At 38.0% G+C, this 21,013-nt stretch overlaps 2 protein-coding genes across 3 annotated transcripts in view; one reads left to right on the forward strand and one right to left on the reverse strand.

Moving 5' to 3' along the window:
* LOC147872771 (uncharacterized) overlaps positions 1-21,013 on the reverse strand; it is a 113,142-nt gene that overhangs the window by 45,013 nt on the left and 47,116 nt on the right. The window lies entirely within an intron of this gene.
* On the forward strand, positions 3,259-13,985 carry LOC147872774 (ribosomal protein S6 kinase alpha-4-like). Its single transcript, XM_087354922.1, has 7 exons — positions 3,259-3,326; positions 3,638-3,732; positions 4,098-4,248; positions 5,231-5,392; positions 5,746-5,802; positions 6,624-6,708; positions 7,604-13,985. The coding sequence occupies exons 1-7, from the start codon at positions 3,288-3,290 to the stop codon at positions 7,801-7,803; spliced, it is 789 nt and encodes a 262-aa protein (XP_087211048.1). The 5' UTR covers positions 3,259-3,287; the 3' UTR covers positions 7,804-13,985.

Here is a 21,013-nt window from a genome sequence, read left to right on the forward strand (position 1 = left end):
CCGTAATGGGGGTGGCGAACAATCCGCAGGATTGTAGAGTAAAAAAGGAGTAAATTATTTTAATTAAGCCTGTAGATTAAAGACGGGAACTGAGCTAGCTCAGTCAGTGCAGTGACTGACTGCGGACTGGACAACCGGGATTCGATCCCTGACAGGGGCAGAGGATTTTTCCTCTAGCCCCTCCGTCCAGACCGGCTCTTGGGCCCACTTACCACCCAGCCTCCTCTCCAATAGATACCGGGGTACTGAGCACTCACCCCCATCTGGTGCCGAGGTTAAGAATAAGTAGGAGCTATACCTCGTCTCACCCCACCCAAGCGCCTACATTGCGTGCGACAGGATACCTTTACATTTTTATTGTATATTACCACATGCCACTAATTATGATATTTGTTACAGGGCCTCAACATGTTCGCCAAAACGACTTCAAGATCATCAAACTTCTAGGAGCAGGAGGTAAGTACAACTTCCTGTTAACAGTCGGCCGATTACCCGTGCATTTCTCTGCTTACAAAACACGGACCTGATTTCTGCATCATTAATGCATCTATTAAGTAGGCAGAGAAGAAGATCAGCATTTTAGAGCGTCCTTCCTAGCCCATGATCAAGTGCAATGCAACTTAATCGGCAGTGAAATAACAAGAAAGACGTGTCTGTGGCCTATTTTCTCTTATTAATGTTATCGTCATTCTATTGTCGCGTTCTGGATTACACTGAATCGAAATGCCGTAACATCGGAAGTGATAAACACGAGAGGAAGTTCTTCTTATGCACAATGTACATTTCCTTTTACTTTAACGAAATCAGAATTAGGGATCTTAAGAATTGTGTAGGCCATATTCTGCTTCTACTCATGAATGCTAAAAAATGTTAAAAGGTGGATCATTTACGAAATGCCAACATTGATTTGCGGAGACATTTAAAAACGCAGTTAGAGTTAATCAAATTATGCAGACAGCTCGCGAATGGGTCAAAGACCACTCCAAGTAAGCACTTTAAAGATAAAAGTTGCAATCATGAAATCTCACAGACCTACACGGTATTTCATCTTCTTTCTGTCACCACGCAGGAAACAATATAATCTAGTAATATCCTGAGCACAAGGGCTTGACCTGCCGGAGAGAGTTTTAGAGCATTTAAAGAGAAGACGAACCACGTATTTATGAATTTTATATTCATCGCGAAGTTTTGGTATCGAAAAAAAAAAGCACGTACCTGTACAGATATCAAGATGAAATACAACTGAGATTCTGTTACAGGGTTTGGCGAAGTTTACCTGGCGAGGAAAAAGGACGGCAGTGACGCCGGTAAACTTTACGCAATGAAGAGCATGAAGACATCACTGAAGAGAAAGGAAATCGACCACGCGTGGACGGAGCGTCGCGTGTTTGAAAAAACACGTGACTGTCCGTTCCTAGTGCAGCTGCACTACGCGTTTCAGTCGAATGAACGCCTTCATCTCGTAATGGGTGAGTACATCAAACGAAACATCACAGTAACTAAATGTGTAAGGTCCTCATACGTACCCCGTTTGCGGAATAATCCTTCGCTTTCCGCTAAATATTTCACTTTTTAGTCTTCTGCAGAGCTTCGATTTGTAATTATACAGTTGCCGAATTAAACATACAATACATCAGCATTCAGTGGCCTAAGAGTCCTCACAACAACGCGATCTCGTCTTTATTGTTGCAGATTACGTCACAGGAAAAGACTTCGTTGAACTGCTGGAACAGCGAGGCAGGCTTACGGAGAATGAAACAAGATTCTTCTCCGCTGAAGTCATCCTGGCCCTCCAGCACCTGCACGAGGTAGGCAACCAGCACTCCCACTGAACAGCATAACACTTACTGACTTCAGGGCTATAGAATTCTCTTCAAATTCCCTTTATTTTTTCACAGTACGTCGAATCATTTTTAATTTCTGTGAAAAATATCTAAATTCACAACAAGTGCTAATAAATAAATTTTAGCTTGTTTCTTCTGAAGAATGCTCCCAGGATTAGTAAGCAAGGACTTTGGTTAGTTCTGTCATGTCTGATTACTTAGCCGCCAAGTAATTCTCCGTAACCAGAAAAGTTCATTTTACAACTTTCATATCTCTCAATTCAGTGTAATAGAACATTCATAATCATACTTTCTGTACTTACCTAAGCTGAAACACGATAATTAGTTAATTAAAATGCACGGCGTGTAATTAAGATCGATCTACGAAGCCCAATGCCATATAACCCATATACTAACATCGTCTTTAAATCAACTGCAAAGAATACATAAAAAATGTACATATCGAAAATGCTAAATGCGTTTCCTTCTCCCCACTGCTCTTGAGACGTGTTCATTTGTTTCTTTCAGTTGGGAATCGTTCACCGGGACGTGAAGCCGGAGAACATCCTTCTGGACGCCGCGGGCCATGTTCTTCTGACGGATTTCGGTCTGTCGAAGGAGTTTCCGTCTGATCAGGAGGTAAGCTTAGTGCCAACCGCTTTATTCTGTCACTTTAATTCGCTGACTTGGCTGGAATGTAGCGGATGAGTGGATCTCTCTCTCTCCATCAGGGAGTAACTCTTTGAGGGAACTCAGACTATCAGAACAATAAAAATATAAATATCTGAAATGTGGGCACCCATATTCAGAGAGCACTTCTCTTGTACTTACATTTAACAGGGACATCGCAAGATCTCAGATTCTGAGGGTGTCAACTAACAAGCGCAGATTTTATTACCTACAGCATTGCATGTTGCCTGTAATTTGCTGTTTAAAATTCCACAAATACTTCCACTATTAAGTATCTTATCCACTTGCAAAACATTAAACATCAAGATGCATGGTTTTACCACGTGTTTTGTATGGCTGTGAAACGCGTGTCTTACTTTGGGCAAGGAACCTAAATCACAAATGCTGGGACCTAGAAAATACGTGAAACATTCAGCTCACCGAGTATTCCTAATGGATAAATTTTCGGAATTACACTGTGCCAGTTAAGTAATGCGAGAAGCAACGCAGACACATATTTGACGTTGAAAGTTTTTGGAGAGTAAGAAAGTGGAAGACCATGAAAAAGACGCCAAAACGCATTACGTTGCAAAAACATGTTATGACGTCAGAAGACGAACAGGCCTGGGTCTGAAGTGTATCCTTGGGTGTTAGCAATCCTCAAAGTTTTCTTTCTTGTACCACAGTTAGGGAAATGTTTCTGTGTCTCATTTCCTGTCACATGTAACTTATTTAAAATCTTGTTTTTATCAACAGGATAAAACAACGTACTCCTGCAGCGGTACTCCAGAATATATGGCCCCCGAAGTAATCCGGCGCATGGGACACGACATGGTAAGTGTTTTCTTCCATGAAGATGTAAAATTTCGTACTTTCACGTAACTGAGACAAATACAGCATCCCAGTGGAATAATCTGAAGGTCCGTTACAACAAATATAGATTCAATAATGAGGCAAATATTTCTCATATCTCACACAGAAAAAGTAACATTAAAGAGTAACGCATTTATGTGTATATCAGCTGCATATAATTACATAATATATGCATCAGTTACCGAGCGTACATCAATTTTTTCTGTTTCTGGAGGGTGCAAAGAAATGGGAGTGGCTGATTAAAGCTCTTGTCCTAATCTGAATTGTTGCAGGCAGCTGATTGGTGGAGTATGGGAATTGTCGTGTACGAGATGTTGTCCTACACCAGGCCCTTTGAGGAAAGGAGCAACATTCAGATATTGTTTACGTGAGTCTCCTTATTTGCGAAGAGCAATTTTTTTCAACAAACTCCTACACAGATTAGTTTGACCCTAACAGAGGACCAGTTGTTATCCGTTTTAATGCCAGTGAAGTTCGCGGAGAATCAACTTCATGGAAGAAACCAAAATTCAGACAGAAATACACCGGATACAAAAGATTATACAGGGAATCAATTAAATGTGAGGGACAGGGAAGGAAACGGAAAACAAAAATAAACATCCCAAAATGTTATTATAGATGAACCTGCAAAACCTATTTCGGTCACTTAGAATAATTAAGTCATTTAAAGGAACAAAGAAATACTAACAGGGAACATAATGGCAGATTTACTAATTCGATTCTCTTTTACAGCAAAATTTTGACTCAGGAGCCGGTCTTCCCGCCTTTTTTCCCACCATGTGCGTCGCACCTCATAGCATGGCTGCTGGTGAAGGACCCTAGAATGCGCTTGGGCGGCGGAGCGAGGGGCGCCGAGGGAATCAAGAGCCATCCTTTCTACGCCGTAAGTTGTCTTCCCAAATCTGTTACCATAAAATATTGTACAGAAATCCTTCAGTTCTGAACTGTCTTCTTCCTGGACGTAAGAAACCAAAGTCCCGAAGGACGATCGGATAATTGAGACGACCATCGAAAAAGACGAGGGTAAGGCTCCTGACGCCACTTCCTACATAGCCCCACGCTTGTCTGGTCTCTGTAAGACTTTAAGTTTGTTCCGTGGAAAAAATAAACTACTTTCTCTTTTCGCTCGACATTTAATGAAAGAAATCGCTTCGTTATGAGAAATTGGTAACTTCAGTTAAGAAACTAAAGTATATCTCCGCTCGTCTTATCGAAGGCAATAAAAATTACTCTAAAGAGACGGAGTGCATAAAATTCGATCAGGAAGTGCGACTCATTCCAGAAGACGCCGAGTCGGCCGATTACAAAATGGAGCACGTCCTATAAAATTGAACGTCGAATAACTGAAGGTCAGACAATCGGGACTAAAATGTATTTCTAAGGAAGCAAAGTGCAGTTTCAAGGTTTCTAGAAGTTGCTACTGTTTCAAAACTTCAGTAAATAAATAAAAATTGCGGTCTGCATTCCCAGCAGGACGCAGTCCTTCGCATAGGGAAATTGCCAAGGGCCCCTTGCATCCAAATTGTCATCTACGAAATATTTCGAGCTCAGTGACATATTGAGGGCCCAAGAGACAGACAACGCAAAGAAAATTGATTGTAATCCCAGAACAAACCGTAATATAAAAGTTTCACGGTATCTGATCTGAAATTTCTTTCATGTACAAATCTTATGGACACGACTAGACATCTTAAAACTTTCCTCCCAGTAAATGCGACGTTACAAAACACTTAAAAAGAAACCAACAATTTATATCAACGCAGAAGACTTAATTTCGTAATCCCTGCAATTATAACAAACTGAGGTGTTCTCTTGTCGGCTCCGCCAGAATTCTTCACTCTGTTATGCTTGTGCTTTGTCTACAGACCATCGACTGGGTTCAACTGAGAGGGAAGAAGGTATCACCACCCTTCCTCCCACATCTCGACATCATCAGCGCCGATGATGTCGATGAAAACCAGTTCGGGGTGGCGTCTGACCCTCGGTCAGCGGGCATTTGGCGTCCAAGGAGCGACGACCCTTTCAAGGTGAGAACACGTAATTTTCCTACTTTTATTGCGTGTCGCATCAGAACAAGGCTACTTACCGGCCCTCTTAGAACACGTGTCGGAGGCTGAGGGTCACGTTCCCTTCGAGGTGTTACAGTCAGTAATAATTCTGATGTCATTATTAGGCCTTTGCCGATATTTGTGCACCGTAACTCTGGTTTGACAGAGAGAATTTTTATTTTCATGGGCTTACTCTCTGTTTTACAGTGAAGATACGAGTTTATCAACTTCTTTCCAAATACGCATTTTTCTGGTCTTACAAACGCCGCAGTAAAGACGTTCCAACACAAAAAAATTTTGCTTAACTGTGACTTTTCTAATTTCTATTGCAGAACTTCTCATTTGTGTCGCCATCCTTGGACGAGACCTCCCTGGAGCGTGCAACCACAGTAAGTGTTAACACTTAACCTACATTAGTTTCTCAGTACCTCATTCTACACAATTTACGCATTGCAAGTTACAAAGTTAAGTAAAAATCCTCTACTTTTGCCTCACATGATAAATGATGTTTTATTACTCATCTTTCAACACACGCAAGAAAATAATTAATTATTAGAGAAGCATTCGTAGGCTCTGACAATATTTACCATTTTCAGGCTCTGCAAGAAAGAGTTCTTTTGCTGTGTCGCTTGAATATCACAACAATATTAAAAATGTTAGATTAATAAATTAAGACCACAGACACATCTCGGTCGTCTCTGGCAACCTGGAACTTACTCCAATCATGGCGCGCTGTACTCATCAAATGTCGAGCAGCTTACCCGAAGTTATATTACGTATTGTCGTAAACAAGAAAAAACAAATGGAGCTAAAATGACCATAAAACCGCCGTTTTACCCGACGTGTTCCTTTTTTGTCTTCTGCTACATTTTCTTATTTCAAATTCGCTTGTGATCGTTGTTAAGTATTTGGGCAGTGTTCGCACTGAAGCAACTCTGGGTTGCTGAGTTCGTCGGTAAATCATCTTTCATACTGACGAGGGTGAAATGGCCTCCAGGTTGAAAATGACTCTAGTCGCGCGACTTAACAGCAGGTGGCATCGAAGTCTAATTCAGTCTGAAATGGTGCAAAGGGGCAGTTCTGTTGAGTGCGTAATGCTAACTGCAAAAACAGTTGCCTCGAACTTGGGTTTTGCAGCAAAGAATCACTAAAAAGGGCGAATGTTGAACAAACTACTACAAGCAACTGATTCCTGTTTTCGTGTCAACAGATTGAGTATCCAACAGCGCCGCTGTCAAGTGCCCCATTGGCTTCCTCACATGACTGCATCCCTGAATCCACCAATCAAGGACCAGGTGAGATATCTTATTTAATTTCGGAACTAAGCGACCTGCTTACATCCAGTTCCCCAACACTTGCAAAATATCAGAGGTGCCCAGACAGTGGAACTCCGTCCGTGTCAATGTCGGTCTTCTAGTTTGTATTGCCACCCGCATTGAAGTTTGGTCAGAGCAGAATTCAAACAAATTTTGTATGGAGATTCAACAGAAAACTGCAGAGAAATTAGGATTTTAATACGGAACTCCTGTAGAATGTTACAATACCGTCGTACAGAACACCCATGTCTGATCTGAGTACCTGCACCCAAAAATGCTTCCACTGCATAAGACAACTGCTCACTGAGCAACTTTACTACATCAACTTCGCACTTTGTGTTTTCTCTGTGTCTCTCAGCCTCTGACCTCGATATTAAACTCAAATAACTGCTTCATCTGCTTGTAAAATTTATTGTTTCGAGTTACGTAATTAAATTCAAGTTTTGTGAATTTGTGTACAATATTATATTATATAAATATAACTTATATACTCGTGAACAAGTATCCCTTTTCAGAGTAAAGGTTTCTTTGTACGCGTTTATAACACTGTCTGAAATATCTCGTGCTGTCTTCCATCGCCAGTGCCACGCGTGGTCAAAGTATTCACCACTGCCTCACACACGTCCCACTTACTTCATTAAACTGAATCGTACTAACATTACGAAAGAGAAAGCTGAATTATGATAAAAGTTCTTTAGTTTTAATTGAAAAAACATCAAAATATTAGACGCAGTCTTCAAAGAATATTAAACCAGTTGTCAGCACAAAATATAATGAGGTGGGCTAAAACAACAATTTTCACACGTTAATGTATTAAGAGTAAGTTTGATTGTCCCATGAACATAAAATGCGATTAAGAATTTTTCATTTGCAGACCCTACATGTGACACCGATCACCCCTCGAGGATCCCAGAGACGATTCTGAGGTTTCTGATACCAGCACGAGGGGTGGTCACAGAAGATCGGGTTCTGCAGATAGCAACGCATCAGCAGAACCCGAGGAAACCACAGAAGAGGAGGCACGTCCTCAGTGCTGAAGACGGCGGAGGGCAAAGGAAGAGAAGAATTGTGTGAGGAAACATGCGTGGATGCAGCCAGAACAGAGCGGCGAAGAAGAATCATCCTCAATGCTTCCTGTAGTGGAATGAAACAGCCTGCAGAAACATCGCAGCCACTGATTCTCCATTACAGTAAGCAGCAACTGGCTTTTTCAATGTGTAACTTCGGCTTACTGGAATAAGCAGCGTCATGAAATGTTGGTTTCTGGATGTTATCTTCAGGGGAAATTAGGAAGCCTCCTTTTAATACGGCAGTGGGTGGTGGTGGCATGACTAGAATAACTCAGAAGCAACGACCTATTCAATTAAGGGGGGAAACACTGCCACTTTCTTCATGTTTACCTGTTAATCTAGGCAAATTCCTTCGTCCACGATTACAGTATTTCTGACCCCCAAATTCAATGCTTTTCAATTCCTCCACTTTTTCAACGTTAGGTACTGTGGGCTATAAAAAGTAGTTAAGAAGCCTCTTAGACAGACATTCCTTTTTCGATTTAGTTCCGTCCTTTAATAGAAATCTTCACACTTGTATCTCTAACCCTTTTTTTAAAATGAAATATAAATTCATTCCACAACTGCCTAGCATCAAGAAAAAAATTATAGTAGCTCTGGGCTTGGATTTGCAAATTCCGTTCCGTCAGAGCACCACATAATCTGTAAAAGGTAACTTGGGGAACTACTCCTCGCATGTTCCTCCACTCGGCCCATTACCTAGCAACAAGCAACAGTTTCCAAAGACTAAATTTCTTACCCGTTCCTTTCTCGCTAACATTCCTCCATCTTTGCCCACGACCCCACAATATTTAATAACCAATCTCCCTAAATCCTCTTTTAATCACTAGCCACGGCCTATTTTACTGTTACTGAGAGAAGTAAGCCGCCAGGTCACAGGATTATCCTTGGTATGAGGGTCGTGTATTTCCCACAATGCGCCTTACTCCCTGACTCTGTGTCATCATAAATACGTTTTAGATATTTCATAACAACTTCGAAATTCCGCCTTTACCCCGGGCTAGCGACCACTTGGCTAGGAAGGGAGGGGACAGGGAAGGTTTCAGCAGCCACTTCATTAGGATGACAGGGACAAATTCGCTCTTCACCGAAACCTTTAACATTGAACACTGCTCATTCTCCGACGAAGTTACACTTGAAATTCAGATTTCTTTTCATTCCAGAAGACCGAACATCATCCACTGCTTGTTGATCAATTTGCACTCTGCATATCTTGTGTTTCCCCAAATACCATCAAGTTGCAGTTTTTCCATTTATATGTCCCCACCTCTCCCCTGAAATAGGCAACAAGAAACCAGCCTAACTGTGAGTGAGCTCTTGTCGGTAAATTTACATCTGCATCATTTCTCTCCCATTATTCTTGATTTCGTACATTCACCTTGCTTTAATACTCTTAAGTTCTTCGTTTCGTTGTCAAATTTTGTAAATCTCTGGAAAGGTCATAAAAATTTCGTGTGTTCTGGTATCAAATTTCGGCCGTTTCTCTAATTTAGGATCCACGTCACAATTTCGTATTTCACTGTCGCATTCGACGTCTACGTTTGTTAACACTTCAAAACGCAATTCATTAATCGAGGCCTACATAAATATTCCTTTTCAATTTCCAAATTGTCGTCAGCAAGTAAATAATTAATTTCTGGAAACCGTTTGTTTTCTCAGCCTTCCGATGTAATTTCCACGCGTCATTTCACGTTGGCAGATTTAAGATAAGTTTCTTTGTAGGCGTTTAATTTCTTTGAAAAATTATGCAATTCTTAATTTTTTGGAATTTATTACCTGATAACTGCATACGGAATTGTATTTAACGTCTGTCATATCGATATTCAGAGGTTAGGATTCCTCTTCTATTACGAAAAGAGTATTCCTGTGATTTCTTTACATTGCTCCCACTGGCTGGGATATTTTATCATAACTTTCCATTAGACCTTTCGCGAAAATTCTACTTCTATTCAGAATATCGTATACTCCGTTGTAAGCGATTGTCCCAGCTAAATCTTATCGAGATTTATTTTTCAGTCTATATTCGACCTTCATGACTAACGATAAAAATTGCAGTCTTCATCTCTGCGGCCCCCAGCATACACTTACTTAGTTTATTTGTGAATTATACTTTTCAGTTCTCCTTAAATCATAAATTCAGCTGTCGTTATTTGCCTAAGTCGTCCTCCAACCTCATGAAAATATAACATTAACATAATTATTTATATGATAGTGTTGTGCACTCTTGATTCCCTTCAATTAGGACAGTCAGGGCACAATAAAAATTTCCCTTCAAATCTTAAATCTGATCCGCCAGTCAGCTGTCTGCAGTTCCGACTGTTTCATTGCTCCGAATAAAACGTATAATTTTTCTCTCCATTACGTCACACAACCCCGGTGCAGATTGCTAAGGGAAATAAAAGATGTGCAGAGAGCAAATCTTGTGGTCAACAGAGGAACAAGTCTCCGTCGTTGTCCGTACAAAGAGTCAGGCTGACCGCATTCTTAGTCTTGAGAATTGCCTCCATAAGATCACCTTGATATTACAATCCCATCCCCTCTTGGTCTGCCCAGTTATCGTTTTCCAGAAGGATTTCACACAAAAACTGTGGACCCATCACTTGCCTCCCCCATTCGTGCTGCATATCCAGCCCATCGGACCTTCGTACATTTTACTATCCTTATTATGCTAGGTGACTCGTACAACTCACGCAGCTCCTGTTTATAAAATATCCTTAATTCCCAACTTACTGTATCCCTCCTAGGTCTAAATATCCTTCTGAACACCGTTTTCAAACACTTATAATCTACGTTCTTCCTTCAAAGTAAGAGACCATGTTTCACAACCATACAAGACAACAGACAAAAATTATTCTTTTATATTTCCCGATCTTTAGTGTTGTGGTTACTAAACGGAATGAAAACACTTTTTGAACTGGATAAATTCAAGCGTTCCCCGAATGTATTCTACTCTTAACTTCTTCATGCACCTCATTTCTATTTGTTATTGTTGTTCCCAGATACTTACATTTGAAACATTTTCAAATGATGTGTTACTTTTAATTATGTTCCGCCATTGCTACTGAAGTTGATCCCTTATTACGACCATGTATTTAGTTTTGTCTACATTTACCTTTAGATTTGTGTCCTTGCTAGCCTCTAGGAGACTTTCTGTGTTCTTGGTTATGGTACCCACACAACATCCCCCAGCAAATTGACATCATCAGCATAGGCAAGTACCTGGTGCAGACCATTTCATTTTAAACCCACCTGAATCCGTGGCATTCTTGATGACAAGTTTTAGAGAAAAAATAAGCAGAATTTTGGACAAAGCATCTCAGTTAACCAAAATAATGTATCAGATCAATATCACTTACACGGTGTCCCACAAGTCCCGCAAACCGAAGTTCGTCATTACAAAAAAAAAAAAAAAAAAAAAAAAAAAAAAAAAAGAGTTTAAATTGTCCTGCACTTTTTTGGCTCATCCCGTGCGTCTTTTGTCTTTAGTATCGCGAAAACGTTTAAAGTGGTTGCCCGCATCATTACGAAGCCGCACGTAATATTCCAGTTAAACTTCTTCATACGACTGCGTTCGCAAATAATTTTGAGTAATAACAACACTTCACGCTTCTTGCATTCCTACGACACTAACACATTATTTAATAAGTAATCCTCGGGTTGAGGTACTTTTGGGACACACTGTATGTAAAATGAAAGTGCCATAATTGTAAAATTGGTACATTGGTCGTATGTTTGTTATCATTATAATGAAGGGTTTACTGCACAAACATTACCAGACAGAACATCCAAGTTTACTCGGGGCTTTGTTTACATTTTGTTAAATCCTATAAAATAATATTCTACTAAATAAAGCAAAAATTACATATAATATATTTAATTTCATATATATTTACCAGAGCTATAAGAATAACTACAATTTAAAGATGTCAAAGATAAGTTAGTGTTAAAATTTGAAAATTTTCGTGGCTTATCACATTGTCGTATGTACAACAGAAATGCCCTTATTTTACAGAAACAAAACGTGAATTTTTCTTGTGTCTGTAAAAATAGCTTCGTCACTTCACCTTCGTAATTTACCATTGACCCATTAGCAATTAATGTTATTGGGAAGCTCCTATTTGCAGGCGGTACACAATTCAAATCTCCGAATTCAAACAATCTTCTTATACACACGTCTTCGTAAATCACTGACAAATTTGTTGTCATGACGTCAGCTGCTCGACTGTTCAGAACCGATCCATCAAAGTGATTCTTCAGAAATTTCTGCCACTTAGCGATACATGGAAAAGCGATACATGGAAAATTCCTTTTCGATAAAAGTGTGCCTTGTCGTGTTTTTGCACTACGCCCTTCAATTTGTTAGATCATATTTAGATTTAGTAAATCATTCATTTCCCCCTCTCATATCTTTATTTCCTCCTACAATGTTGTAAATACTATTTCATTGGCTTTGTATTTTATTGAAATTTGTTCCTCTCTGAAATATTGGGGGAGTTAAATTCTTTGTTTCCCTTCGTTATTTAATTTGTTTACAAATTCAGAAGTAGGTCTTGTAATTTGTGTATTCCCTGTGTGCGTGTGTGCATGCAGGCATGTATACATGTAATATGTATGTATGCGTGTATTATGTATGAATTCATGTATGATGTATTATGCATGTATTATGTATGTATGCATGAATTATGTATGTATGCATGTAATATGTATGTATGCATGTATTATGTATGAATGCATGTATTATGTATGAATGCATGTATTATGTATGTATGCTTGTATTATGTATGTATGCGTGTATGATGTATTTATGCATGTAACATGAATGTATGTATGTATATATGCATGCATGCAGGTATGTATGCATGTATTATGTATGAATGCATGTATTATGTACGCATGTATTGTGTATGAATGCATGTATTATGTATGTATGCGTGTATTATGTATGAATGCATGTATGATGTATTTACGCATGTAATATGTATGAATGCATGTATTATGTATGTATGCATGTAATGTGTATGTATCTATGTATGAATGAATGAATGAATGAATGAAAGAATATATGTATGTATGTATGTATATATGCATGCATGCAGGTATGTATGAATGTATGTATGCATGTATGTATGTAATAATGTATGTAAGTATGCCTGTAATTATGCATGTAAGTCTGTATGAATGTATGTATGTATGTATTAATGTATGTATGCATGTATGTATGAACGTTTGTATGTATGTGTTAATTTATGTATTCATGTATATATGTATTAATGTATGTATGCATGTGTGTATGAATGTGTATGTATGTATGTATAAATGAATGCATGTATGTATTAACGTATGTAATTTCTGTTCATAGAGTTTGTTTAGTTTTCTTTCATTAATAATATTTGTTCCTTATATTTGCCTCGTTCGTATTTATTGAGTTCGTTTCATGCTACTTAATTTAATTAAATATCTTATTTAAATTAGCGTAATTCTTTTTCAGTTCCCGTTTTACTTTTCAAAACTATGTAATCAGGGCCACTTTAACCAGTGGGAAAATTGGGCAGCTGCCCACGGCCCTTTAATTTTATGGGCCCCCTCTGCCCGACCGATGGTACCGCGTTCTTAAACTTGTCCAACGTTTTTCCAAATTTCTCCAGAAATTTTTTTTTGTCGTCTCAGAAGTAAGTCTGATGATACCAGCATTCTTACGGTAAAATTTTAACCGATTCTGCTATTTGTAGCGGGGAGCGCTATCAGAGTTGCACACATATTAAAAAGTTAGTTCACTTGTTCTTTGGATTCACCTATTTGGGCAGTTGAAACACAAAGGACGTTCAAAACGTTTCTTTATCCGTGGGTAATCTTTGCATTTCACACTTCAGCTTGAATGTATAAAATTTAAACCGGGATAATTTTTAGATTATTTATTTTTACTCTTTCCTGTAAATTCAGTTTTTGTTAATATAAATACATTTTTCCGATTAAGATTTTTGAATCTCTCAGTAGCGTGTATTTGTTGTGAATCCTCCCTCTTTTTAGGAAATGGGACAGTGGACCCCAAGATCATGTTTTTCCATAGCCTCACCACTGCCTTAAAGTGGCCCTGTATGGAAGGCGTGATAATTGTTCATAATGGTTCCATCTTTCGCGTTTTGTAAATGTAGTCTGAGCATGTAATAAAATATGTTTGTTCCTTGATGTGAATGAATCTGATGTCCTTACTTGTTGTATGTGTAATTACTCACAAACTTTCTTTTCTTTTTTATCGTTTGAGTTTTACCTTTATTTCTATTTTTACACATTTAGGATTAACTTTGTAGGATCTGTGAATCTGAAGATGACCGTCTTCTGAGTTGTGCCGTGTAGTCTGGTGAAAGTATACCGACGTTTCAGAGGTCCTTGCCCTGATGACGGAGACAGTCAAGGACCCCTGAAACATCAATTACCTTCTACAAGACTACACAATGCAACAACCAAGAAGACAGTCATCTTTGGGCACATTTTGTGTACAAATGTTTTGTTGAATTATATAGAGTGAATGTCCAGTGTCTTCGAATTCCTTATGTTATGCAGTCCCACACAACACTTGTTTATTACACGTTCTTTGCGCAGAGTGCATTATCAGTTGGTTATATCTGTCCGTCAGTCCAATCAATTCAACCCAAGAACCACTGGATATATCTGGATGAAAGTTGTGCCACTCCACACAATTGGGATTTAATACCTCTTTCTAAATGTAGGCTGAAAAGAACGCATGACAATATTTTGTGTATTCCTGTACGGAGTACAATTTCCAAGGCTCTTCTAACTACAGCAGGACTTCACCCCTCCCTTTATTTCTTCTTTTTCTTTCCTTCGCGTTATATGTCATCATATATAATCGTTTTTAAACTTGACTGTACCCCATTACAATGTTTCTACAAATTCTTTAAATATTCAAATCAGCAAGTGGCTTAGTTTAATATATTTTCAATTCAATTCATTTATATATTTTGCTCGACTGCACAACAAAAATTTGAAGGCGCTAAACATTCATTCTAACAGATACTGCACTGCACTGAATTCTAACATAAATGTAACACTTTATATATTATTTTAAAAACTGTTAAATATAAAGCCTTAAATCTAAATAGACTTGTTCCTTTTCATGTATTTATTTTTATTTTTAACTAGATAACCTCTCGTATAATATTTATAAAAGTCTTCAAATAAAAATATTTTTCGCTATTTGTACATTATTATTACTCCTTTTTCTCTTTTCCATACTAATTGACACTGTATTTCAAAACTTCTGTGTTATTTATTTTTCATAGTCTCGTCATAGCCACGCCACCGCTGCTCCAATTTCGTTCATGTATCATCTGGGGGAGGGAGGCAATGGTCCAGCTCCACACAGAAATACTCTCGCCCAATTGTAGCAATCACAAAATATCTTCATGTATGGCGCAATGCATGTATTAGGGTAATTGTTATTTACTGTAAAGTGTAAATAACCGGTGATTTTATAAAATTATTTAAAAAATTTTGCTAGTAAATTTGGGTAACAGCCGCTAATAATAAACTGTTAAATTATACCGCAGGATATATGTATATCATTATATTCACTAATATATAATAATTCTTGCTATCTTCAAGTACATATTTATTACACGTAGGGAAACTTTGTTTCTACTGCGCGTTTGATAACATGTCTTTCATACAATGTCCCTGTGGAACTTGAACCGCTAACTCTCCATCTTTCATATGACGAATAAATTAATATGGAGGAGTAGTGGAATTGTACCGACAGGGTAGAAGAGAAGAACTCTGAAAGAAACCCGTCTTAGCGCCATTTTCTCCGCCACAAATTCCACATGGACTGCCGTGGGTTTGAACACGAGCCTCCGCGGTAAGAATCCCACCTCTAGCCCTAACCACCTGAGCTATGACGCGGCTAACGAAGGTGTTTACTTATAGAAGTCACTGTGTGATATATTTTTCGTAGTTTTTACGTCTAATATTTCTGTGATTTAACTGTATTGTTTGATTAAATGTTGTATTTTGTAATAAATAATTTACAAAAAATATTTTTTTTATTTCAAATTTCGATGCGACAAGGTGGTTATAGCTCCAGTTCTGGTTAAGGTCGTAAACAGTTATATTCACGACAACTAGAAAGATTCCCAGAATGTATATACATATATATATATACAGTAAAACCCCTCTAGTTGGACACCCCTATATCCTGGACATCCCTCTATATTGGACACTTTTAATTGGAACCGGCGAATATCCTATAATTTTACATGTCCACAACACCCTATATCTTGGACACCCCTTTATCCTGGAACTTGAACACCCCTTTTGTTGTAAGTTGGACAGGTTCATGCACTTAGCTTCAATGCTTCTATGGGAAACTTTTTCAGTTAGTATTTTGTTGCTTTGAATTTATGACTTATGAATGCCTTCTACCTGAGGATTAGCTTATGGTTGAGGGTGTGAGACTTTGAGCACATCAATGGAATAATTTTGTTGAACCCTTCACTGGACTACAGTACGTATTACTGGTACAGTTTTAACTTTGTCAGTACTGAGCTTGCAACTGAGTTAAACAGTGTTAACAGAAATTGGAACGGTGTGCTTTCGCTCATAACCAACAAGGAATGGTTGAAACCTTATTGGGATTACGGCGAAAATTAGAAAGAGGATGGGCAAATTCCAAGATAAAAGCAAAAAAGCAGTGGCTTGTGACGGACTTTTTTACAAGAAATAAGTGACATCATATGTTGAGCTAATATCTTAAGTACAATTAAAAAGAATACATTCTGAACATTTAAAATTTCATTGAGGCTGGGGTGTAATGTGCAACCACGAGAGTGGGTTTCAAAAGATTATTATAATAATTAAATTATTCTTAATTCGAGCAAGCCTACAGTAGTTAGATTATGTAAGTAAATAGATTACACTGTCGGTAAACGTAAAGTTTCAGTGCCCTTCCCTTTGAGCTTATCTATGCAAGTTTAATTTAGTGAAAACAAAATTTGTAAAAATTTAATTTACCCTTTTGACTTTTCTTATCAATAATTTCCTTTTTGGGAAGGGCTCCATAATACTTAACATTTACCACATTGTCATTACACCACAATTTGAAAGGATGATTTCCCCCTTTCCCTCTATCCTGGACACCTCTGTAAGTTGGACACATTATCGTGGAACCGCAAGTGTCCAAGTTAGAGAGGTTTTACTGTATATATATATATAAATTTTAAATTTAAATATAAATTTTAAATTTAAATATAAATTTAAAATTAAATTTTGGTCCGTATCGCTTTGGTTATTTTCTTATATTATTTTAGTCGAAGATAAATCACACTATAACTTCTCAAAAACATTTGATTCCAATAAATTCAATATATAAAATACAGTTCAAATATATATTAAATTTGGAACATTATCCTATGTGAATCATAATAAAAGAAACAAAAACAGCATATATGTGAGTGTGTGCGTTTTCAAATTTACACGGCGAATAAATGCACTAAAATCCAATCAGGCTATTAGCTGCGTCAGACCCGAGATAAAAATCAGAGTCTACGATGCGTCTTAGTCATCAGAATCGACATTTAGTGGCAGACCTTTCGTAAGCCTACGTCCGACATTTGTATCGTCAATTTCTCTCATCAGAAATTACAATTTATTAATTTATATGGTGCAGTAAGACCTTCTGTTTCTTCATTAAATATGCCGTTTTGCAAATATTTGTCATTCTTTCCAAACCGATGAACATAAAATTATAGAAAACACAAAAGCTGACAATATTTGTAACATGTAAAATTCGTGTCATTTTTAAAGTAGGTCCTACCTCAAAGAAAACGTATCTGTTAATAACATGGAAGAGGTCCCTATTTGCTCTGAGAACCAACTTAAACCCCGAAAAATCAAAATGCATTAAAACGTTGAAGCACTCTGTTGGTCCACTGTTAATGCTACTTCAAAAACAGCTTAAACGCCAAGCAGTTAAGACGTATGGGGGGTGTGGTGGTAAAACGCCACGCATTCTTAACCTTTACATTTGATGGAGACGAACGGTCAGCTCCACGTTTGGCTGCTTTATCTAAAAACAAAAAGCCTCCATTAAACAGGAGGCTAGGAGGGTCTGGCAGCTGTCTGCGACGAAATGTCCTTCTCCGGATTTGAACCAAGTTCGACCAGCTTATACCCAGTCACTACTGCCCACTCGCCGAGGTGTTGCGGCTTATCACATTTGACGTGTTCGGTTACTCTGGGAGAAACGCAGAGTAAACTGTCTCTTATAACTCCGTATCCCTCCCTTTGTGATAAAGAAAAACCAGATTCAAAATGGACCTATTCACAAATGCTACTACCTGTTATTTCTCTTTGAGATGTGGCAACCACGTGGAAAGAAATGTTTTTTTAAAAAATTTAAAAATTAATGTTGAATGTGCAGAGCATAGAACGCATTACTAGGAACTTAAGATAGAAGAACAGCGTATGATCATTTTATTGTAATTCGAATTACGGATCCCACTACCCTCGTAAATAAATTAAACTTAAACGAGTTTATCTGATCTAATTTCTCACAATAAAATGTACTGTGAAAACCTGAATAAATAAGAAAAATTATGTGAAGTGTCTCTCATGACTCATGTTGAAAAGTTTAATTCACAGCAATTTCGTCTCGTATTATCTATTACATACTCCGCAGAAATTAAGTGAAAGTAGGGTTATCCAAAGTAGAGTCGTCACGCATTTAAGTAATTTGGATGTAAACAATTTCTGCCAGTTGGTATTCTTCTTAGCTTTAGTTTTCCGCTTAACATATTCGAGATAGCAATCTAACATTCAAGCATATTTTCAAAACCACAGGCAGTTCCTAGTCTTACGAATGGTTACGTTCCTGGAGGCATTTTCTAAAACGAATCGCTATTTTCAATAAGTGCAATATTAGCTCCGTTACCTAGGAAATGTTTAAATCAGTCATGTACGCCTGGATCTTCCGAACGGCCTCTTCTGACCAAACTTCCCAAACCAAAATTTATTTAAAATTATTCATTGTCAGGACTTTTTCTATCGTCTGTTCTTTAAAACCACGACGTTTCGGAGGCTGGTTCTGTCTCCGAAATGTCGTAGTTTTAAAGAACAAGCGATCGAAAGATTTGCCATTGAATAATTTTAAGTGTAAATTACCGTCGTCAAAACCCGTTGAAATCAAAATGTATTTAACACGTTATCTGCTTAAAATAAATGTATAACTTTGGCTTTCGGGTGAGAACCGCGTCGAATGTTTGATATCATCCAGCATTTCAGCAGTTGCCATTTTCAAGGTGGGTATGGCGTGGGGCTGTTAATTTCAAATCAGTAAAATACATGTTCCTCTCTCATGGTAAGAGGCAGTACCTGACAACCATACCAAAAGGAACTTGGAGATACCGGTGAAGACAAGTGACACAAACCGCAGGAAAAGATTAGATACAGCTAAGTCCCTCAGAAGCACAAACCCCCAGTGACGTAAGGGTCGAGGTAACCCACAAATCCACAGTAGTGGTAGGATTCTATCTCGCAATTACAGACTAGCGAGTTTAATTAATTGGTCAATCAAACTAGTATGTTGTAGCGGCAGACTTGTCTTAAGGAGGAAGCCGGGAAGAACCTCTGCTTCGCTGCCAGCAGTAAATTAAAGCGTCCCTCTACACGCCATGTAGGCGCTTGGGGGGAGAAGTGTTACAGCTCCTCTCATTCTTAACCTCCGCATCAGATGGGGGTGAGTGGTCAGCACCACTCCCCGGCAGCGCCTTACCCCCGGGAGAGGACCCCGGTACCCATTGGTTAGGAGACTGGGTGGGCAGAGGCTAGAGGAAAAATCCTCTGTCCCCGTCGGGGATCGAACCCCGGTCGCCTCAGCCCTTAGCTAGTCACTATACTGACTGAGCTATCCCGACTCATACGCTGCCAGCAGTAGGACCCTTAAATTGGGTGGGATCAGTCTCGTAGCAGACGCCGGGGTTCAAGGTGCAGAATGCATCGCTTTCCTTTCGACTGAACATATTTATCATCAATATTAATTTCATGGCCTCTCTCTCCAAAAGATATCGGATTCCACCCTCCCTACCTTCGCTTTACTTTGACACGAAATTTCTCCCCATACTCCTAATTATGCAATTTTATTCGTCTGTCGTCACATCAATCCAAACTGAAGAAATAATAGAATAAAACTAGTAAAACAATTTCGAAAATAAAAGATAAAAATGGGTAAGTGTGACTATATTTTTAGAATTAACAATTATCATTAAACATCAGTAGAGATATATGTAGCAAGAACTGGCTAAAATCGTGCATGGGTTGTAATGAGAACAGACACAATGATAAAGAATTTTAAGAAATAATTATTTTAATTTTAAAATTTTACTTTCATATTTATGGAATTATATGTTAAGAATGGTAAAAGTGGCAGTTTCTTAAAATGGAGGAACCAATGCACAGATTAAGGCTCACAATAACCTATAAATCCATAAATAAGGTTGTGATACAGTGTAGATGAAAATGTACATGTATTATAATAAATTTACTATGGCCAATAACATTTAGACAAATTTGTTTGGAAGTTAAATTACGTAAATAAATAATAATAGCAATTAAATCGACATTTATTCTGGGAATGAAATTTTATATGGGGCAGAGTCCCTGTAAGACAGTCTTTGCAACCCATAGATACATTATCAAGTTTACAGAAGACCAATTCCCATCCTAAATCACAGGAATCCAGTCCAGAGCTGCCTTCCCCCCGACCCCCTCATTTTAAAAACTCGAAACCTAACTTACGTTTTGCAACAAGAATTCAAAGTGACTAAAGTACAACAATTAATAATATTCTTGTCGATTCTATGAGCTTTATCCCATCTTCTACTAGTCCCATGACACCCAATATAATATGATTAATAATATTTCCGCAGCAGAAAACAAGAAAAGTAAATAATGAAACAACAGTTTCTGATTCTTCTGAAGACTAAAACACGGGAATCCGCACAAAAGACAAAGATACTAACAATTAGTTTAACTCATGTTTATATACACTTCATTTCCAAATAATTATAAAAGTGTAGGTAAAATTACGAATGACCACATTCCACAAGAATAAAAACATCTTGCAAATATAAAAAGACTCTGTTATCTACAGTAGGAACAATAATGACCCAAAATAAGAGCATTTTATACTAAGTATTGTTAAA

This window comes from Zootermopsis nevadensis, unplaced genomic scaffold (assembly GCF_977971745.1).
Source record: "Zootermopsis nevadensis isolate Lab colony 2312 unplaced genomic scaffold, Znev_1.0 Znev_ptg000024l, whole genome shotgun sequence".
NCBI lineage: Eukaryota > Metazoa > Arthropoda > Insecta > Blattodea > Termopsidae > Zootermopsis > Zootermopsis nevadensis.

What these genes read in the sequence shown, in the direction of transcription:
- LOC147872774 (XM_087354922.1), top strand. Translation starts at nt 3,288, where the DNA reads ATGGCCCCCGAAGTAATCCGGCGCATGGGACACGACATG. An exon ending in AGAGCCATCCTTTCTACGCC is followed by an intron (nt 4,249 to 5,230) that starts GTAAGTTGTCTT and finishes CTTTGTCTACAG; the next exon opens with ACCATCGACTGGGTTCAACT. An exon ending in ATCCACCAATCAAGGACCAG is followed by an intron (nt 6,709 to 7,603) that starts GTGAGATATCTT and finishes TTTCATTTGCAG; the next exon opens with ACCCTACATGTGACACCGAT.